The sequence below is a fragment of the Brienomyrus brachyistius genome, chromosome 24, assembly GCF_023856365.1.
Source record: "Brienomyrus brachyistius isolate T26 chromosome 24, BBRACH_0.4, whole genome shotgun sequence".
Taxonomy (NCBI): domain Eukaryota; kingdom Metazoa; phylum Chordata; class Actinopteri; order Osteoglossiformes; family Mormyridae; genus Brienomyrus; species Brienomyrus brachyistius.
In genome coordinates this window covers 9,022,384-9,045,984 of record NC_064556.1, presented here as the reverse complement: position 1 = coordinate 9,045,984, position 23,601 = coordinate 9,022,384, and the positions used below count along the sequence as shown (strand labels likewise).

Below are 23,601 nucleotides of genomic sequence, written 5' to 3'. Positions count from 1 at the left end.
CCACGTCAACCTGGAACTGGAGTCAGTTAGAACCCAGAATGCAACACTCAGGAGCACATCACACACGTCAAGATACTTATTCTTTGACACGTGTAAAGAAAACGTGTCAGACTGCATTTTGACTGGCCTAATATCCTAGGGGAGATCATGCAAATCAAACAGCTACCATATTCATGGAAAAGCTATACCTCACCTGCCCGTCCAGAAAACTAACCAAATTCCGGATTCCTATTTACTGGGCTGTGAACAGGCATCAATGGATAGTGATGAATCGATTATTAAGGCGGCAATTCAACTGCATCCATCTGTAATGTTAGAATTGCTAGGAATGAAATTTTGGGGGCAAAATCTTCCTCAAAGATACTCCTAATTCTGGATGGTATGCTAACATGCTGCAGCTAGACGCTAAATATAATGCATTAATGAATACATAGTGCTTGCTTCTATCATATTTCTGCATTGTAAATTTCGACTGATGACACCTTAGCTGGAAGTGAAACTTGTGAGGGCTTATTAGCAGAATAACATTACGTTTTTATTCTGTGGAAAATTAAAGACTCATACGATGACCAGATTTAATAATGAACTACTAACATGTCATGAACCATAAAAAATAAAAACCGTCTGTTCCGTTTTCGACCAATATGTGATTTATATTATTGACTGCACAATCAATCCCCCCCCCAACACCTAACAAATAACAAATGACTTGTTCATCCTCCATGTTTCGAGAATGCGGTTTGCAAGTAGTTTCGTGTGATATTACGTGTGAGGTTTAACCTGCAAACTTTGTGTATCGCCCATGCTTATTCAGCAAGGAGCTCTTGTTGTGACAAATGGTCGCGTCCAGGTTCCTGAACTTTGATGGAAAAGCATCTATTGTTAGTCTTAGAGGTGCACAGTATATTGGTTAACATATCGGTATTGGCTGATGTTCGCTAAAAATCATGATCGATCGGGATTGGTCCGATGTGACATTTTGTCTGTTATTGCCTGCTAATACTTAACCTTCAGTAATCAGATTTAGCAGCACCAGAGCCAAAGAGAGACGGCTACTGAAATCAAGGCAGGTGAGTGTGAGATGCTCAATTGAAGAACATCAGTCGGTAAATGCAAGTACATAATTCACTGTGCAGCAGAATAATAGATTTCACAGTACATATTCTAGAGCAGGGGTGCCCAATACGTCGATTGCGATCTACTGGTGAAAGGTAGAGTGGGTAGATCGCATGGCATAAAAAATAGAGGATGGACGACGCGTTCAACCGCACCAGCTGCTGTGAAACTCCAGCAAGCGACTGAATCGCCTCCAATATATTTTTACTAAACTTAAGGGTATAAAAATGAATGGGGGAGTTGGACCAAGTAAGAAGCCAATAACCTACCACTTCCATACGGAATGGAAGGAGGAGTTTTTTTCCCCACAATGACAAATTCGAAGTGCGTTTGCCTCATCTGTCAGTCTACCGTTGCGGCATTGTGGGGCGGCATTTTCGGACTGTTCATAAAAACTACGACATTAACTTCACTCCGAAAAGCGAGCTGAGAAACAGAAAGGTGAAGGAACTAAAATCCCAGTTCAATTCAAAAATACTTTATCACAACGGGAAACTGATAATAATAATAATAAAGAATAATAATAAATACTCAGTATATCCATCCATCCATCCATTTTCCAAAATCATTTTGACTTGGTCATTTATAAGTAGCTGAACAAGTGTGGGCCTGGGACACTGCCTGTACACACCCCTCAACAAAAGGGCTCATTATGTACAATGACTGGAAATGAGTTTCCTACATAGTGATCCTGCCACGATAGCTGTAGTCAAGTCAAGTGGATTGTACTGTCATATCTGCTATATACGGCCATAGGAAATTTCATTCACCGGGACCATGGTGCAACGTAGAGTAAGAGGAGAGCTATACACATAGGGCGGAGGGGGGGGGGGCATACATGTAATATTTTACATACAGAAAGGATATTAAAAGAAAAAAAAGACATGAGGTAGGTCAGGATTTACAGTCCAATAGTAGCAGTTTCAAATAAAGTGTCTGGTGCAGTAATACTCTGAAATGGACAGAAAAAATCATCTCATACGGGGGGGGGGGGGGGGGGGGGGGGGGGGGGGCTGGGGCTCTTATACAGGAAACTCTACCTCTGCAATGAAATGTGCACTTCTCCAAACGTGAGCCAGTTCTTCATTCCGTAATGACACCACTGCCAGCAGACCTACCAGTTCAGATTTTCTTTAGGATGTCCATTGCAAGTCATGCTCATTATTTCTCGGAGTGGGAGGCAGTGGGGGCCCATATGACAATAAGTTACCGCCGCCAAGTGCCGCATAGCTGATGATGAACAATTGGTCCCAAAAAAAAGGTTAGATTTGCAAAATCTGACGCGAACCAATCTACTGCAATCTGCAAACTATGCAAAGCTACCATTTGTGCAAATGTGATAAATGATCACTGGTGCTTAGAAACTATTGAAGCTACTATTTTAAAAAAAATGAAAAAGAAGATAAGAGTCAGATTCTTTACAGTATTTTATGTACCTTAATAAGTAAGTTTATTATAACGCTACAAACAGTGTTTCTTGTTAGGATAGAATCTCTAGTTAAGAGGTTAAACAGGTAATTAACATTACAACATACATTCTAATTTGGTTTGTTTGCAAACTAAAAAAAAAAATATCATGATCGATATTGTGGTGAGGACTCCAAAAAATATTGTGATATGACATTTTGGCCATTGGGGGAATGTGTGTCAACGTGTATCAAACATATTCAGCATCAACGCTGGTTTATGTTTAGGTCTTATGGTGAGCAGGCAGCATAATATTATGCTGTGAAACTAAACTAAAAGTAGAAGTTAAGAATTTTCGATACTCAATTGTTTATATAGGGGAGGCATGGTGGTGCAGTGGTTAGCACTGTTGCCTCACACCTCTGGGACCCGGGTTCGAGTCTCTGCCTGGGTCACATGTGTGTGGAGTTTGCATGTTCTCCCCATGTCGTCGTGGGGTTTCCTCCGGGTACTCCGGTTTCCCCCCACGGTCCAAAAACATGCTGAGGCTGATTGGACTTGCTAAATTGCCCATAGGTGTGCATGTGAGAGTGAATGGTGTGTGAGAGTGCCCTGCGATGGGCTGGCCCCCCCATCCTGGATTGTCCCCTGCCTCGTGCCCATTGCTCCCGGGATAGGCTCCGGACCCCCCCTCGACCCAGTAGGACAAGCGGTTTGGACAATGGATGGATGAATAGTATATATATATACACGACAAACTTCCACAAAAGTGCATCAGCCAGTTCCTGCTTGCCACATAGAAAGAGCAGCAGGAGATGTGCGTCATGAGGATGACCAACAAAAAAAAACACCCAACGTCTCATCAAACCAGAACAAAAGAAAACGATATTCCCCCCCCCCCCCCCCAGCTTCTACTCAATCTTCTCCAAATGAGGCAGCAATGACCGCTCTCATCATTCACACATCACCACAACAGGTGGCAACAGCCCGTCATATCTATTCAACTGAAAATCTCTCAATCAGCTTGGGACAATTTTAAACGGGGTGTGGGCAGAGTGGGGGGGGGGGAGAAAATACCAACTGGTGCATTTCTCACGAGACACCAACGAAACAAGTACAGGCGGATCCAGGCATGTCTTGTGTAAAGAGACGACGTGGAGAAATTCCATAGGTAAGACAGCATTCCGGAAGCGCAATGCGCTCAGGCCAAAGAGGTCATCAACCGGGAGGCAGCCGTGCCTAATTAATGTTGCCGACTGCAACACCCCACAGATAGCTTTTCTATGATTAAACGAAGAGCATTAATGCGCAAGACCAACTGCCCTATTCCGGCAATCTAATTTAAGAGAAACATTGGCAAGAGCAAAGTCAATCTCTTTATTCAAGCTTGGAGGACAAGCATTTATTTCCAATGAAAAGCACAAGCAAGACATGCAAAGGCATAAAAATACAACCAGAATGTACAGGGAGACAATCAGCCAATCGAGTGGCAGCAGCCCAATGCAGGTATGGGTCAAGAGTTTCAGTTAATGGTTGCATCAAACGTCAACATGAGGGGGTGACAAGTGAGTATGAGAGGTCAGAGAACGGCGAGACTCAAATCACTACTCTTTACGATAATGGTGAGCAGAAATGCATCTCCGAATGCAAAACGTGATGGACGAGCTACAACATTAGAAGACCACACTGGGTTATATTTGTCAGGAACAGGAACCTGAAGCTACAGTCGACAAAAGCTCAGCGAAAGTGGACAGCTGAAGATGAGGAAAAACACGGTCTGGTCTAATGAATCTTGATTTCCGCTTTGATATGCAGATGATAGGAGCGGAATTTGGCGTAAACAGCCACGGAACCAACCGGCCTTGAGTCAACAGTTCAGGCTGCTGCTGGTGTAGCGACCTGGGAATGTTTTCTTGGCTCACACCGGTGCTCCTGATGCCAGTGGAGCACTGTTAAAATGCCAGTGGAGCACTGTTAAAATGCCACTGCCTATCTCGAGTATTGCTGCTGACCGCAGGCAACCCATTCACGACCATAATTTACCCATCTTACAGCAAGATAACGTGCCATGTCACATAGCACCAGTCATCTCAAACCTGGTTCCAAGAACACGAGTTCTGCGAACCTGCTCTCCCAGTCACCAGAACCGGAGAAAGCATCTTGGAGATGGCAGAACAGCAGATTCACCGCATGTGCAGATGACAAATCAGCTGCCATCGTGTCATGCGATCCTGTCAACATGGGTCATAACTTCGAAGAAATGGTTCCAGCAGCTTATTGAGTCCATATCACAAAGAATTCCAAATTGTTCTGAAAGCACGGGGGATTGTACGCAGTACGCGAATGGCATTCCTGATAAAGTGACCTGAGAGTGTTTACGCACAGAAATCTTAGACCATCAAAAGACAATGTTTTACGCTGCTCTTCTAGTTACTAGATACATATTTGCTCAGAAAAAAAAACTAAACTGTGGAATGAATGCAAATGAACAGGACTACAACAAAAACAAAAGTTTCTTCTGTTCTCCAAAAAGTGACTGATATCTAATTGGACAGCTAGATGAACACAGCTTCGGTTCCCAAACCTCTCCTCAGGGGCACCTCAGCCATTCCATGTATTCATTAAATTTCATGACCAGCTTGCCTAACTAACTTGGTTAAATAATTTGAAGATGTACTGATTAACCACACATGGTGTGCTAGTGGTCGAGTCGACAAATTTATGGGTATGTTGGATGCTTGCTGCAAATACTAGGGTGACCTTAGGAGAGGGTAAGACATGCCTACGCTTAAGACATTTTGACTGACATAAAAATCGTACTTTTATAGCAACATAAATATAGTTTAAAGCATTTTCTTTGGCAGTGTAAGACATTTGCATACATGGGTGTTGTTCATTGGGCTAAGCCTCCGTGTCAGTAATCAGATGGTCTCCTGTTCCAGCCCTGGCCTCGGCAGAATAGTCCGTGGGTCCTTGAGCAAGGCTGACCCTGTTCTGTCACCCCCCCAACCTTTCTCTCACCTGTCTTTGTGTGTCATGGAGGGCAAAACACGGTAAAGGCAATTTCCAAATGGGGTTTCAAAACAGTATTCTATTCTATGCACACTGTCATGTATAAATTATATAGGTAATGGATACACAATGTTCAAAATCAAATATTTACAAAGGGACATGTACAGGGATTTCCTTTCTTTGTTCTTCCCTTGCAGAAAGGAGAGCCCAGTCACATTAGTGAGCAATGAAGCGAGGCATTTGCCCCTGACCCTACCTTATGGCTGTTTATCAGTGCCTGAGATCTCCTACAGTCCATTTTACATGGCTGATTACCAGCTTATTGGCAATTAGGTCACAGAACATCAGGCATAAGCTGCAGGTCTGAGGCAACTATAATATCAACAGGAAAGGACTCCTGTGATTCAGAGTAAGACACAATACATTTTTTCAATGGGCAATAGGAAACATTGTTTCCAGACACATGGACGGAAGGAAACGGAATAAGGACAATATAGGAAATAGAACAAAGTACTTTCCAACTACAGAGTTGTATGAAAACCAATCCAAATGAGTTGATACTATCTATAAAGCAGGCACACAATACAAATAAAGAAATTGTTCATTTAAACATTGTTACCAACATTTTAAACCAATGCCTTTTCTCATATGATGAAAAATACACGATAAGAAAAGCACGTCTCTCTTTTGAATAGAGAATAAATTTATAGAAATATTATAAAATTAAACAAACTTAACAAACAGAAGAATATTTACAGGAAATTGTAACATAACAATGCCATTGATGAAACATCACAACCACTGACAATACCAGCAAACTGAGCATGAAGGAAATGGAAAGTGTGTCAAGCATCAAGTCACAACTGGCATGATGGATAGAACCATCACCCAAGGGAGAGAACAGACATGCGTAGCCATGCGCTAACCAAACAGAAACACAGGTTTGAAACACAAGAAAGAGTTCGGCTTAGATTGAAAAGCAGTTATATCAGCTGAATGAGTAACCACATTTTTAACGTTTTTGCGATAAATCATTCATGTGATAAAAAAAATCGAGAGGGCTATGATAAAATAAATTAATTTAAGCAAATCACTGGACTAATAATTATATAATCCCTATGTAAGCCTGACAATTTACTTCACTGGCCGTGACTTTGAATTAAAGACTAGGTATTTAAAGAAATCCTACTTCCCTGAAGAACACAATGGGGAAAATGTATGTCTGAGATTACGAAAGGCTTTGGGTAGCTGAGAATGGGGGGTAGCTGGGGTTTACGCAAAGACAGGTTATGTCAGGCTATGTACCTCTGTTAAGGATGTTCCACAACACACTCCTGTAAAGCGCATTGGGGCAACCTTGTTGTGAAAATCGCTTTATAAAAATAAATTTAATTGAATTGAACTGAATAGTGTGTTTCACCTACTCAGCTGAATACGATCACGGGCACTGGAGTAAACGGCTGGCCTGCACAGTGTTTTGGGGCAAAGATTGCACAAGATTTGCCATCGGTAAGTAATTTTCCTAGCCAGCAGTAGTGCAAGTCGTACACTACTTTTACATCATTTGGCAGACCTTTAGGGTGACTTACGCGAGTGCTACGTAGTAATCTAGGGGAATGCTTCAAGTGGACTGACAAAAATGCCAACAAACTTCCCCAGGCAAAGGCAGAACAACGGCAATAGTCATCCAAGTTTGTTTTTGTTTTACCTCCCCCGTTCAGTATGGATCTGTAGATAATGGCACCCCTATACTGCTAATAAGCTTTGCTGCTATCTGATTTGACCGTTTTATTTATTTCAAATGTATGACGGTATGTAAATCAAAATCTCCCTGAATGAACGGTAGACAACCCAGTATGCAGAATTTAGACAGACGGAAACTGCAGCCTACGGGCCTCAATTAGGCAGCGCCAAGACCTCAATTTAGCCAGCGAGCCAGGAAATACAGGAAATGCAAGCCGTAAAAATAGTTTCCGAAAAACTTCAGTACATCAGAGAATGTTGTGACATGCCAGTGTTCATTTTAAAACCAAGCAAAGTGAAAATGCTAATGTCCTAAAATCTGTGATTTAACACAGTCACTGTCACTCCCTTTGACACAAACGTAATCTAAGGAAAGGTCAAGAGGAATCTCAATACTCAAGTTTCGGTCTGTTACACAAGTTCCATTCTCTCTCTCTCTCTCTCTCTCTCTCTCTCTCTCCCTTCCTCTCCCTCCCTCCTCCTGTTAATGACAGGATTTTCAGATTCTTGAGCATTTGCAGGTCTGCAGTGGGTTGCTGCTCTAACGTTTGTTTAGATTTCCACCATTGCTGGACACAGCTTTTTCTAGAATTATTTGTAATATTCTGCAGTGTCGGTTTTTGCACTGTCATTACATGTGAATTTAATTTATTTTAAAACACAAAGCTCTCTATCCACTATATTTGCGGCATGTACAATTTGAGATACTGCACAACCTTAACCTAATGATAACATTTATCGTTATCGCATCATCGCCAGGCTTATCACACAATACAATTTTCCCATATCGCGCAGCCCCAGTAAATCATCTTCAGGAAATGTTGTTAGATGGAAATATGATAAATCGTCTGTTGTAAGTAGGTGTGTAACGATTCTTCAAATCCATGATGGTTCAGACCTCAATTCTTCAGCTGCAGCCTTTTTCGGGGAGGGGGTAAGCAAAAAATCCAAATTCTAAAATTCTTAGTTTTATTGATCACCAACAAAATGTACAGCTTGCGCTAACCTTAAATAAAATAATATTGTGATTTAAATGTGTGAAAGTGTCAATTGTCAAATTAAAAATAAGTTCTGTGACATTAGCATCGTAGTGAGAGCTCAACGGGGTGCATCGTCATCACTTCGGCTGGGTTGGGATGGGGGAAATCGCGGTTCCGTGTTCCGTAACGGCGACACGAGATCACAAACGTGTGGATCACAGATTTGCTCTCAGTTTCAGAGCTGTTACGCCATTAGCCGCAAGTCATTACTTTTCAAAGTTGGCACTAGAGTGAAAGACACGACTACTAAGGTAATGGAGACCACTGCATTTGACTGTCGGCCATTTTCCGTAGTGGAGGATGAGTGACTCCTTTGGCTCAGTCACCATTTCCAAGGCAGCTCAAAGCACCAGCCCAGCAACAGGCTTGTACTTCATTATTAAATCTGGCCCACAGATCGATCTTTCGGTTTCCAAAGAATGAAAAAACAATGCGATGCTATTCTGCTAATCAGCACCAGCAGGCCTGACAAGTTTTGCCGCTGGCAGGCCTTCGCAGCTCAGCAAGTAGCTCCCAGATTAATTGGTTATTAGAGATCCAAGCAGCCTTAACTGCCACATCCCTATTGTATTTGCACTGATTATTATTATTGCTAATCAGTGCTGGCAAGCTTCAACACCCCTTAATAAATAAATAAAATATCTCTCTCTCTCTCTCTCAAAGATGCCACCATTGCAATAAGTCAGTTTGTGAAATTTCGTTCCTGCTAAATATTCCACGATCAACTGTAAGAGGAAGTGGTTTGTATTTTTACAGTGTTGTACAGTATGCATCTTAATAGCTGGTATTTCACTGCACTTCGCAGTGTTTTATTACTTATTCTTGTAGCTCAATGTGTTTGAAAGTGGGAATTTTATTGCAGTGACTCCCAACTATTTATTTTGTGCCTGTATTATTGATCCTGATTTTTAATTATTTCTCTGTTTTATTGCTGACTCTACGAGCTTCACACAAAACTTCGTACGCACCCGTCTGAGTGCACAAATGGCAAACAAATCTCCTGAACCTTGAACGTCTTGAGTCTTGAAGTGAAACAGACCACGTAAAGCAACAGAGCGGGGTCGTCAAGTGTGAGGCATAGTGTTCTTAATGCATAAAAGTGTCGCCAAAGCTCTGTTGATTCAATAACCGCCAGTTCCAAACTTCCTCTAACATTAATCCCAGCCGGAATCTTCATGGAATGGGCTTCCATGGCTGAGCAGCTGCATGCAAACCTCACATCACCAAGTGCAGTGCGAGGCGTCAGATGGAGTGGTGTAACGTATGGTGCCACTTGACACTGTAACAGTGGAAATGAGTTTAGTGGGGTGACAATTCACACTTCTCTGTCTGATGGATGAGTCTGAGTTTGGCAGATGCCAGGAGAATGTTACCTGTCTGACTTCACTGGGTCAACTGTAATGTAGTGGAGGAGGGACTACGGTGTGGGGCTGTTTTTCAGGGGTTGGCCTTGGCCCCCTAGTTCCAGTGAAAGGGACTTTAAATGCTTCCACATACCAAGACATTTTGGAAAACTCTATGCTTCAGATTTTGAGGGAACGGTTTGGGGAAGGCCTTTTTCTGCTCCAGCATGACTGTGCCCCATAAAGACATGGTTGGGAGAATTTGGTGTGGAAGAACTTGACTGGCCCCCACAGAGCCCTGACCTCAAGCCCATCAAACACCTTTGGGATGAACTAGAACTGAGACTGTGATCCAGGCCTTCACATCCATCATCAGTGCCTTAAAAAAGCTCTACTGGATGAATGGGCAAAAATTCCCACAGACACACTCCACAATGGTGTGGAAATCCTTCCCAGAAGAGTGGCAGCTGTTATAGCTTCAAAGGGGGGACCAACTCCATACTGATGCCTATGGATTTATAATGGGACGTCATAAAAGTTCCTGCTGTTGTAATGGCCAGGTGTCCCAATACTGATATATGGAAAGTAAATAAATAACTACAGTCGCTGAATACATAAATAGACACAGAAAAATGCTAAGATGCGTTTATGACTACTAAATGCGCATAGCTATCATAAATCATAAATTCAAAATACTATTTTGACTTGAATACAAGATTAGTTTTTCAGGGGAAAAAAAAACACAAAAAAACTGGGGTTGTCTTATATTCAAGCTGTACAATTTAAATATCATTACACACATAAAACAGTGGATAGCATAAATGATCTGCCTTTTTGCTTTGCTTCAAAGGTAATCAATGGAATCGATGTTGTTTAAGGGATACGACGTCGCACGGGCAGCGATCGCAGTGTCCGTGCACCACCTGTGAAGAGGCCCGGGGGTGAATTTTTCACATTTGTTCTACTCCCCACCTACTTTACACAACTGGCTGACATAATCTCACTCCATGCACTAGGACGGCAGGTACTGGCGTGCCTCGCGCCATACCATGCATATCTTAAATAGAATAAATGAATGTGTATTCCTGGATTTATATTAATAGTAACAGTCGTAATTGTGCATTGTTTGCCGTGGAATGCGCGCGTTTCGTTAGCGTGTAACCATAAGTGTCATGTAAATAGTTGCCTTCAGTCTGTGCTGCTGACAGTATGAAACCGACTAAGGCTGCTAATGAAGAGAGCAACTTTAATTTTAATAGAGCAGTCGTCTCCTTTGCTGAATTGACTCAACCAATCACAATGGCTTTTTCCCCCCTTTATGCAGGTCTGCGGAATCAAAAACATTTCACGCCTTCTGGGCATGTGGAGTTCGTAACACTGATCATCAATATCCCCCCCCCCCCTCCCTGTAATACATTAGTTTATTGGAATGTTTGCCGTTTAATACATTTATTGTAACGTAATTACTACGGATTTCTTTTTAACAGTAATATGGTTAACTTCTTAGATTTTCTTGTCCAATACAATTATTTTACTTTACAAATATGAGATCTGATATTCCTAAAAACCTACCCCCCCCCCGAGAACAGTTTGGATAACATGGGAAAAACTGACTCCTTTCCTGTGTACATTGCAGAGCTGAAGAAAGGATACACAGAGCAGCTTATCTAAAGTCCCAGTGTCCCCCCCCCCCCCCCCCCCCAGCCCTACCCTATAACCCAAAGCAATATGAACTGAACGATGTAGGTCCAAGTCACCAGGGGCTCAGCACTTGTTTTTGTTTAGTTTTTTTTCAATTGTTCGGAGAATTCAGGGGTAGCTTTTTAACCTTCCACTTTACTCTACATATGAGGGTCCAGCTTTTTAACAATCAGATAAACTACTGCCTGTGTGTGAGAAAGAGCTGCTTAATAACAAAGTGGAAAAGTGCCCAAGTAAAAAGACTCAAAGCCTAAAGCTGCCTGCACAACACTCAACGCGTTTCTCAATTACAACAGTCTTACAAAACATTACGGATATATGGATGGGATGCACTGCTTAAGAATATGTGGGAAGAGGAGAAATTAAAAAAAGAATGACTGACATATTACTAAGTATCTTCAATGTGGATTTAAGATGCATTGCTTTCTTGATATTTTTACATTACCTAAGCAGAGCTGAGATGCTGTAGCAGCCTTTCATGATGCCCAGGTTTTGCACTAGAGCAACATAAAGATTTTGGGAGCACAGCTTCCAATATAACACATCAGTCATGTGGCAAGGCTTCCTGACAGTGTTAGGCGACCCAGATGCGAAATGAGTCACCATCAACTGAAAATAAGTTTTCCCCTTATGATCAGCGCAGCCTCATGAGGCTCCATGCCAGTGATCTACTCGGGGATTTCAAGGCGGTTAACGCGGCTTGCCACTGATGCTCTCTGTTCCGTTGTTGACCCTGCCGATGGCTAGTCTGTGCAGTTCCGGATTACCAACTTCACCCAAAAGTTCAATAAAATAAGAGAAGAGGTGCCTCCTGCTCCTTCAGTGGCACCACGTGTCTTACGTAAAACATTTACTGGAACTTCAAGCAGGTAATCCGGCATTATACCAGAGACTTCGTGCGTCGCTGTGGCGTTTGAGGAACCTGATCATCATAGCAGAGTCAAGTACTATCATAGACTGAGGATCAGAGGCGCCGGCAGCAGGCATCGCTCGACCTGAAGCGGCAATAAGGAGAAGATCATCGGGGCCGGATTGTCGCCGGCGTCTCCCCCAGCGCCGCAAAGGCTGCCGACAACGTGTGCAACTCGTGTCATCGGCCTCAGCAAGTTATCCGCCAAAATAAGCCGATTCTCACGCCCATTTGTTGATATACATGAGCACAGCGCATAGATGCAGTCGGATCCTACGTTAGTGAATCTCGCCGCATATAGTGGACCAGATACCGACAGCATCTATTAGGGATGTATACAGGTTATATGCAGCTCCTAAAGGGACTTATATACACACCGGCAGTAAAGCAAGTGTACAGCAGCGCCCGATCACGTTAAACATCAGAGATAAACAGCGATCAGGAGCCGCCTGAGTGATACGTACCAGCCGGCGGAGCCTCCTCCGTAACATGCTGCAGTTCTCGCCTCCTGCCTCCGAAGACAGTATGGAAGTACTTCTCTCGGCTCGCCTCCGATAGGCTTCGTGGTTTGCGTTGTCACTCGGGCTGTGGTTCACCTCTGGGCGGCGCTATGCTCTCTCCACGCTGGCAGCCCCGTATCCCGGCATGGTCTCAGCGCTTTCCGCGTTGCGGCGCAGCACTCGGGGGCTGGATCTGCTGGATCTGGCCGCCCGCACGCCGGGCTCGTGCGCTCACAGACATGCTGCTCTGCGCCCTGTTGCTGCGCTTCCCTCGGAGAGCCCCCGGACCGCCGCGCTCTGACGTCACCTTCAGCTCGGGAGGGAAGCGAAATCTAAAGTAAGGCGCATGAAACACACATTTCCCTCCTTTCCCCGCCACCCTACTACCACTACACCCCAGTCAAACAGTTTCACACTACCCTTCGCTCCCCCCCACCCCACCTCGCTTAACGCAGTGAGCTCCGACACAGCCCCCGCCTTCCTAAGGTGCGGTCTCCAGGGCTTTATGGGAAGTGTAGTCATACAGCGTTATCGGGGCAAATAACTTTTCCTTCAGCCCAACGTAATGTGTCAAATTTAATTCAATACTTACACAAAACTGTGGTACTATACGAAATGCTACGGATCTTGGATAACTGGGAAAGCTTAAAGGTAAATAATTAATAATGTAAAATGTAATAAAATACGCCAATACATATACACATTCGTTGCGAATCCATTGGGCCCAATGATACCTGTGTGTTCACAAACACATTTGTGATAGATATGTTTTTAAATTTGAGGTTGGATAGAACTAAGTTCTAATTAGTGCTGACTACCACAATATTAGCTCAATAATAACAAAAATAAGTTAAACATAATAATGTATCCGCCCCAGAACTGAACAAAAACAACGACTGATCGGCTTTTACAGAGTTTAGATTTTTATTTACGGCAAATATGTAACTGCAACAGTATGTAAATAGGCATACATGTCCAGTATAATGGGTAAAAGGTACGGGAGAACATCAGCGCAGCAATATTGCGTCAAGTCACTGAAGGTGCTGTGCGAAAAGGTGAGACTAAGGGCTAAAAAGTAAAAGCTGCAGTGTGAGGCCAGCGTTCTGGGCGCATGTGCTGTTTTTCACTTTATCCCTCTTTCCGCAGCATGTTATACATGATATAAAACCACAATTGAATCTAGATTGGTTAGTGCTATATAAAAGAAAGCATCTGGAATGCAAATGCAAACCGATCTGGCGAAGTTCTGTTCTATAATAACCAAAGACTGCACACATGTCATCCAAGTTATCATAACCTACGGCAAATCCTTAAATATTTACATGCACTCTTCTGATTTTCCTGTGATCTTTGTTATATTATACTTGATTTATTGCAGTTGATTTTTATGAAAGTTATATGGTACTTGCTGTTAATTGTGACATGTTGAGCTGTCATCATCCATCCATCCATCCATATTTTAGTAATTTTTAACTGGGGAGGCCCGGGAACCTGTCCCAGGGCCATAAGGCTGGGGTGCAACCTGAAGCGAAAGCAAGTGTCGAACCATTTCTTTTATTAAATTTAATTATGTGGCTTATACTGACCTCTGGCGGTGACTGTAAAAATGTTTGGTAAACAACGAACTAAATAACAAGGAAATATATATATAAAAAAAATAAAGGTATGTATAAATAAAAGCATTGCAAAGAAGTAATCCCACTTAACTGAATTAAGGATATTTACGTATAATTCTAAATATAGAATGTAAGCACAGATATAACTGCAAAGTTTGCTTCTAATATCTAGCACTGATCAGTGAAGCGAGGGAAAAAACAAAAAAGAAACGCGGTAGATTGATTTCAGGTAGTGTTAAATACCGCGAGAATATATCATTATAATTTCCAATACAATTTATGTCCGGGTTGTCCTGTACATTTTGTTTCTCAATGTACGTTTTGCTTGAACGGAAATTTAGAATTGACCCTATAGCCACACGATGGCAGCACGTACATGGATATGAAAGTATTAGTTTGCCGCCGTATTTGATTTTTGAACGCTTCTGCGATTACTGTTTTGGTGGTTATTGTAAGAAATAACGATTTAAGTGTTTCAGAGTGATTAGTTTGTTAGAAATCAGTGAAACCTGAAAGTAAGTTTTATAGTTTTTTTTTTTTTTTTAGTTTTTTGGATTTTTTTTAACATCAATTGCTAATACTGTATTTTCTTGTGTTGATATTGCAAGTGTGATTAAACATTTGTGGTCTATCGATCTTCTATACCTAGGTCAGAGTTGTGAAGGGGGCGGAGGGTTGTGGACCTTATCACAAGCACGCTGTGGCACAAGCTCGAGGTACATCGTAGGGAACATGCATGCATGCATGCATGCAAACGATCCTATACTACAGGCAAGAGTGGAGGAGAAGTTCAAAGCCCTGATACTGGAGGCGTGAAGCAACTGGACGGCCCACTGCGTCACCATCCACACACATAAAAATCATTTTCAGACTAAGAAAACGTCCATAGTGTGACATCCATCCATCCTTTCTGACTCCTTTTGTCATGTTATGCACAATAATTAATATCTTCCCTTCCTAGTTTCCTATAATCTGTTATGTTTTGAGTTTTTTTTTGTGGGTTTATTTTGGTAAAACAACATATAAATATACATACGTGTATATGTATGTGTGTTTTTCTGTGTGTGTGTGTGTGTGTGTGTGTGTGTGTGTGTGTGTGTGTGTGTGTGTGTGTGTGCAGTAAGTAAATGTCAGCCAAGCATTACTTTGCAAACTTAGCTTAAGACTGACATTATATTCAGTACATACTACACACAATACCATACCTGATTTTGTTTGAGCAACAATTTTTGATACCAGTTTGAATGTATATTTTTTCTCTTTCCACAAAAATATTTGGTGAATAGTCGGCACTGGAATGAAAACACAAGGATTCAATGTGCATGACAGTATTTCGTGCAATGGGAAGTACTTAAGGCCTCTGCTGACAGATTTACCTGCATTGTATTTTCACCCAGAAATTGCGAAAAGCTCATGTGAGTTTTGTCTTCACCTCAGTTTTATTTGCTTGTTAATGTTTGCATTGGTGTACGATACGTCTAACTTTCCCTGATGCCGGAGACATTCCTTCAGTGAGGAAGTCGGATCTTTGAATGCGTTATTGCCAGTCCTTTAGGGAGAAGAGGAGATTGATGGAACTGATGGGAAACCTCATCCTTAGCCATCTGTCTCAAACTGCCCCCACAACCAGCCAGCCCAGAAAATCCCTCCCTGAATCGGTCCCTCTCCACACTGTCCCTTTGTCAGTGGTTGCTGTCCCAGGACTGGGCGTGGCATGTGGGGAGTCTGGGTCGGCCATGGGTGCTTTCAGAGGCACCTGCAGAGGGGACAAAAGAGCTCTGATTCTGGGCAAAAGGACAGGGTGTGTGTGTGTGTGTGGGGGGGGGGGGGTGTCAGATATACATGACTTTGTGGGGACCAAATCTACCCACGATGTGATAAAAACCTGTTATTTTGATGTTGCCGGGGGGCCCACAAGAGGAAATTCAGTTTTTTAAAAATCTGTAACTGCGATCAAAAAACTAAAAATGGTGAAACATTTTTGTTTAGTTGCTTATGGTTAAGGTTTGGGCTGCATAGGGGTTCAGGTCGTCGTAGTTGGGATTAGAGTTTTGCCCATAGAAATGAATGGACGGTCCCCACAAAGATATCATTACAAACCTGTGTGTGTGTGTGTGTGTGTGACATGGAGAGGGCATATGTGGGGTGGGGGGCAGTTTGGGGTTAGCTGGATGGGGGCCGGACGGGTGGGCTGTCACTGCTGCCAGTGTGAATCCAAGCTTTGGGGTTGCCCCGCAGATTGACAGCTTTTGTTGGGTGAATTTCTATAAAACTGTGCTTCTTTAATGGGCAGTAAAGCTAAACTGGAGGCTTCAGAGGAAGGAGGTGGGGGTTGCTGGAGGAGATGTGGTGTGTGTGTGTGTGGGGGGGGGGTGTATTTTACTGCTCTGCTTGGATTGACCAATTCATGGGCATTCAGCTTCTGCCTCGTTATTCACTGAATGTGTTTCTGTGCTGGAATGCAGCAGCATCAATTAGAATGTGTTAGCAGACAGGGCCGCTAAGAAGAGGAAGGGAGAAAGAAAACGTTTTTGCTCTCCTTTTGCTCTCAGGACAACACAGCCCCACTATAGGTGCTGTCACAGACACAAAACCTTTTTTGTGATTCTCTCACCATTACATTACCCCTGCAATATGTAAGGTGGGGATTCTATTGATTTAAATTAAGTAGAAAAACCACTTAATGTCATTTTTATTCAGCTAAGATAATAGCACTATACCCTGTTAAAGATCCAAACGACTTATCTGTTGCTTAAAATCTCCCCCTTTTTTTTCCTTGGGCGGTTCCACTTTCACTACTTTTTTTTTTTGTGCATTATTTTTATTCAGTAGTTGGGGAGGGTCACGCAGGGCTTGTTTAAGGGGGCTGCTTTTAACGCAAGCCGAGGCATCACTTCCTGTGCCCAGAAGAAGACTGACATTTCTGTTCACTGTTTGCTTTTTATAAAAAAAAAAAAAAGAACATGAATTAAAACAGTTTCTTGTTATCGGCAGTTTGTTGTTGTCACACGCTGACAGTTCAGATGAATAATAAGCAAACAGCTCCGGGTGTAACTTTCTGCTTCAGAGCAAAGGAAAGAGGTAAACAGTGTTGGTCAGATGTCATCATAACATTTAGTCAATGCCCATTCAGTTATAAATGTGTTGCGATCAGGACAGTGGGAACCTCACTCCTGGGCGCCACTGTGGGCCATACAGATGTACACACACAAGTGGCTAGAAATGCATCTGCTTTGCCAAACGTATGATATTAATGTAATGTTCATTTATTTTTATTTTGCAACTAAGTGAAAAAGCACATTGTCTGAAAACAGAGCAGCCTGGAATTTGTACCTTTTCTTGTCCCTGTACCCTCAATGGTCTGCCAGTTGTACCCTTAGCTGTGGGTAAATGTACCTTTTAGTCTAATTTAAGGTACATAAATGGATTCTGAGGAACATCTCCAGGGTACAAACAACATTAATGTACCACCAATGGTACAAAAAATGTTTCTCATAGTTCATTTCTGTATCAAAGCAAAGGTACAAAGCGGTACGATATTTTCTGACAGTGCGGGAAATTCATAAAGTGAAAAATCTTAACCTTGTGACAGACTTCTGTCAAATTTACTATTAAAGTAAATGGAAAAAGGGGAAACAAAATGGCAGAAAATTAAGATTATGAAGGATTGCCTGCAGTAAGCAAACTTTTTTTTTTTTTACATTTTACAGATTTCTAAGACATAAAATTTGGCCTCAGAGTCTCCATTTACTCTCGCAAATGTGAACTGTGGCTTTCAGGAGATTCCTCCATGTGAAGTTCGTTTCTGGCAACGGAATGCTGGAATGAAGCTAAATCAGTATTAGCCCGTTTGTATTTGATAATCCAGGTGTAGCATATTTCTAAATTGGTTCCCGGCAGAAAATACTCCCAAGTGCCTCTGGGGGGGTTAATGTGATTTAACTAGCAGAAACCCCCTGTTGAAAGGTGCAGATATGAAAATGTGCAATTACGCACAATTTTCAACTAAATAAGTAAGATTTGCATCCCCTGAAAAGAAATCCAGAGTTTAACTGTGGGAGAAGTGTTGCAAAATGGTGAAAACGGAGGCCCAGATATTGATTCAATTCCACTTTAATTGTATAATTGTACCAGATCGTCTCTAAATGCAGATCTCAATTAAACTCGCTTCTTCTGCAGGGAAAAGAATCAGCCCTGAATTATGTGATGGTGAAAAAGAGAGAGAGAGCCTCAAATCACATTTGGGGGGGGGGGGGGGGGGCGCTATCTGCTTCATGAAATCGACTGAACCAAAATTGAACACCGATTGAGATACAGGCAGATGTCTGTGTACATCTGGCACCGGCATGAATTGGTACAGTGAAGAGGAGATTGCATCTTCCATCGGGCAGGCACTTCCTGCCCTGGTGCAGTGAAAGGGCGCAGGAAGGCAGCGTGCTGAAGATGCTCAAGTGAGCGCAGCTCGACACCAGGCTTGACAGTGGAGCGGGGCGGCCCGTCTGCGGCACTCGCAAAACAACTCGCGTTCTGTTTGGGACGAAACTCCGGGCCTGAGGCGAAGCACAGCTTGGGTAAATGGTTCGTGAATACTGATTAAATTAATTGCGCCGTCTTTTTTCGTATTTTGTTTAATGGCGCGCCACAGCGATTTGCAGGGAAGAGGCGGTGACGAGGACAGGACGGAGAGCCTCAAGAGGCTTTGGCAAGATGTTTTTGCTTGGGTTCCAGGTGCAGGAACTTCACTTCTGGTCGCTTAGGATGCTTTTCCACAGCACCAGGTACCATACTTTTGGTACTTCAAGAAAGTACCAAAAGTACGGTACTTCAAGGTGTCGGTTTTCCACTGGCGTAAGAAACGGTACCGGTGCCGAATGACATCTGAACGCAAGACGGGGTATTTTGTGGTGAATTAGAAAAATCACTGTGATATCTTATAGGGCTGGAGGATGTGTGATGTTAATACCAACATCGCTTGATTTGCACGTGCAATTCTTACATCGCTAGTCAGCTAGTTTTAAGGTCTGCCTTTTTCTTACCTTCAATTCTGTATGGACATTGTAGCGCATGGAGTTTAAGTTTTGCTATAACATTTTTGCTCTGTCATAGGGAAAAAAACTGAGCAAATTTTGCAGTTTTAATGATTATATTCCTTTTCAAGATTATCAAGTACATAAAAATTGGTTTAAAGTCTGCTTTTACATGAGGGTTGCATGTGTTCTCTGAGACAATCATAATCATTTTTATCCTTGTTGTTTAAATCATTCCTAGATGGGTTTATGAAAAACATATGTTTTTGCTTCATAAATACCCCAATATTTATTACAACAAAACGATAACATGCTGTCCTAGTATATTATACAAAATACTTTTCTTCTCATACCATCTTGATCTTGATGCATCTGTTCTGCTGACCAATTTATGTTTGGGTCTTTAATTTGTCCACACATTCATCATTATTGCTTTCATTTTTAAAAAAAAATTAGTTTATTGTTGTTTTCTGAATTTGCAACTTTTTCCAAGACAGTGGTTATAATGTGTTTCAGAGGCATAACCACTTAACAAAAAAATTGGTTCAAGTCGCACCCCAAAGTACCGAAAGTAACCAAAAAAGTACCCCAGCTGGTTTGGCACTTTAGGTATTAGAAGTTTTAGTACTGGTACTCAAGCAGAAATCAATGGAAAGGGGAAAGTACGTAAAGTACCGTATCGAAAATATGGTACCAGGTACGATGGAAATTCACCTTCATTCACCTTGCTTGACTTCAATTTCAAACTTATTCATATATATTTTACAGAGTTATATCAGATTAAGAACCATGCATGATTATGTAATTATGTAAACCCTAGTAGAAGTCTTCATCCTTAGTTACCAACACATAGACGTCAAATGCTGGGAAAATTGTACTACCTGGCTTTTCCACTTTGGGTTTTAAGCTAGACTGGAGCGGAGGTGAGAGGACAGGTGTGTGCCTTGCAAATCGCTTGTGTCCTCACTGAGCTGTGTCCTGATGACCAAGCCTAAGGTGCAAGGCATTGGTCTGCTTCCATCCTCCAAGAAAGAGGGTCCCCTGGGCAGGCTCACTAGCCCCGCCTCTTCTTGATGGAGGGAGTGAAAGGCTTGTTTCGTGACTGCCCAGCAGGAAGAATCTGCTTGTGGAAGACCTCTTTCAGGGGCGCTCTGTTTGTCTGAAGGTTGTCACAGCAGATAAGTACTCAGCAAACAGCGTGAACAAGGATTTGAACCAGAAAACCAACAGAGTCCTGACAATATTGTGATCAGGGCTTGTCTTCTTAGTGGGGACTGAATGGCGAATTGAAACCAGGAACAAGTGCACATTCACGGAAGGGTGTGCATGCTTTTTTTAGGGTTGGGGGGAGGTGGGGGGAGCATGAGGAAGAATAAATAAGGGACTCACCCCAAATCTGTGTCTGGGAGTTGGACAGGATATGTCTTGCCTTCCACAATCTGCATTATCTTGGGGTAGAAAGATGTTTAGCGTATAGTGTTTTGTACACATTGACATGCTCACATCAGCATAAACATCACTGGACCCTGTAACCAGTTTATCTGCTTTCCCCCAAACATGGATGTATTTAGTAATTAGAAGTTAATGACAGCATATTCTTAAACGAGTTGATTTTTGCATCGCTTGTGGGAGGTTTTTGCCTTTGCATTTCATTTCATGTGAAAAGTGGGCCGTTCCCTCGATCTTGCATAAAGGGAGAAAACGAGTAGAGGGCACGAAAGCCGATGGTGCACAAACAGCTGAGCGGAGCCATGGACTGAAGGAGAACTGTCATGTCTAAGGGGCATTGAAACGCGCTGCTGTACATCACGATTCTCTTTAATGTCTCCAAACACAGCTATCTGTCGGCTTCGGTCCTGTCGAGTCACGTCCGATCACATTTATGTCCAAGGCCCATAGTAAATAAACACCGGGCGAGAGATGCCTGAAAGCGGGTGTAGTTAAGGTTAGCGGATGTATCGCTTGGAGTAACAGGTGCAGGAGAATGGACAGTGCTGCCGGCCGTATAATGACTCTCCGTATCTAGCTAGTAACACGGTATGCATGATGTAATGTATATGTGAGCACATACGATGCGGCTGCAGCAGCTGTACACTGCTGTTTCCTTGCATAAAAAGAAAATAAAAAGAAATAAACATTTATTGCACTGTAAAATAAAATATTTTGCTGCAGGTTTTTTTTTCTCAATTTCTCAATTTTCTCAATTTTTTTCTCAATTCCCATTTTTTGCTGCCGGGTGCAGATTTTGATTTCCTAGTGCAATTCATGCATTAAAATTAAGTTCAATCTCCCCATTATAAAGCGCTGTGATTTTATATTTATATTCGAATTTGCTGTGGAGTACGGTCTGTATTGCAGTACTGTATTTAATGTCTTGCCTCTCCTCTACAACCACTGAGAGACTCCCAAATTGACTCGAGTCCATGTGGTATCGGACTCAAACGCAGACACAAGTTGACAGATTAGTGAAGAAGTGCAAAGTGTGATTGCAACAGACTCAGGTCAAAAGACCATGCTGCTCCATCTTCCCCTAACTAACTGCATCTAATTACATTATTAATAACCTCACACAATGGTAGCTGATGCTCTCAAAGGTACAAATCATTAAACTTTATCAGTTGACATATTACTGTAAATATTCACTGTGAAAATACCACATATATAAATACTGTCAATAATTACTAAACATGTTCATTATCAACATATAGGTTGTTACACTTGCAGTCTATGAACTTAAATCAATATGTAACATCTATGAATTATCAGTCAAGATATTTCGTACATTTCAGCTCCTACAAGAATACTCTGTGTATATTGTTATCGACAGCTGAAACTTGAAGAGGTTTATTCATAAGTTGATGACCCAGCAAGCTGTTTGTCACATTTTGGGAGGTAGATAGACTGTGGAACTAGATACAGAATTGGGAATTGTGATTTCTTGGCCTATATACGGCCATATTTAAAATGGTGTTTCTTGTGTGGTCAGGCCGCTGCTGCTCCAAGCAGGAACGGCACTCTGCTTCCTTTGCCCAATGCTCTGCTCACAGCAGCTTTATGAGTGCTGTTTGAATGTGGGCCCAGCTCTGTGTGACACCCGACACTTACCGTGTCCTCCCAGAATGCCTTGCAGCTGCACACACCTGAACTCGGTTCAGCCGCACGCGAGTCACGAGGGACTTCGCAACAAGCCGCGGTGATTTGGTAGTCTGATGAGCCGGATTACAGGTATGAATCTATGCTAGTGGACTAAAATCAACTTGAAGTCACATGCTCAGCAGCGTTGGAAATCTAACACGGACCTTGTTGAGATGCTTTTAAAAACTGGAGGCAATAGACAAGCACTTGTGTTTGTAGAGAAATGTCAGTGGTTGGAGTGTTGGAAATGGTGTCTATGTTATTGTTAGTGTCAGTATGCAGTACGTGCTTCTTCCTGCGACAGCAGTGTAACTGACTGCATTTCGGGAAGGGCGGGGGGGGGGGGGGGAGATACTCTAATGACTCAAAATAACAATAAAGACATATTAAATCAACAATGGTAAACATGTGAATGTAAATAATGGCTATAATACGACATACTTTAATCTGGTCATTCCTCGGAGAGATCATATTGATTCCTTCACTTTTTCCATGAAATATAAATAAGTTGTTGCTCATGCTTGACATAAATTTTTCAGTGCATCTCAAACATTTCACCATTAGTTCTATTGGGAAAAACAGACGTTTCCTGAAACGAGAGAAATGCCGTATCCACTGTCCCGGTCATTATAATCGCATTACTCTGCATGTACACTGCGTCGTACGCAAACAAATGAAGACGAAAGTCAATAAGAAAAAAAGGTGGATTACGCATTAAAACCAAATGAATATGGTGACCCATTGTAGCTCCTTTTGTTTGTGTATATATGTATTTATCTATTTAATGGTTTTGTGGGGGGGGGGGGGGGGGAGAGCGGTTGACAAAGAACAATGTTGTCCCTTAGAAGTGTCCTGCTAACTTCGGGGGCTTGTGAAGCGAGTGGAATGAGCAGGGAGGGACTGTGACTTTTCCATTGAAACTGGAGGGGTGTGCTGAATTGGGTTGATTTGCCTGTGAAAGGAGAGTTTCCATTATTCATGTCAGGGAGCTGTCACTTCCAATAGAGAAAGTGAAAACCTCCTTTTATCAACCTTTTCCAAGTGAAGCGGG

At 42.4% G+C, this 23,601-nt stretch overlaps 1 protein-coding gene across 1 annotated transcript in view; it reads right to left on the bottom strand.

Moving 5' to 3' along the window:
- The window catches only part of LOC125719823 (phospholipid-transporting ATPase 11C-like), a 66,803-nt gene extending 53,598 nt beyond the window's left edge, over nt 1-13,205 (bottom strand). The window contains exon 1 of the mRNA XM_048994596.1: nt 12,737-13,205. Coding sequence (XP_048850553.1) covers nt 12,737-12,763 — 27 coding nt within the window. The 5' untranslated portion in view covers nt 12,764-13,205. The remainder of the gene's footprint in view (nt 1-12,736) is intronic.
- Between the last annotated feature and the right edge of the window lie 10,396 nt (nt 13,206-23,601).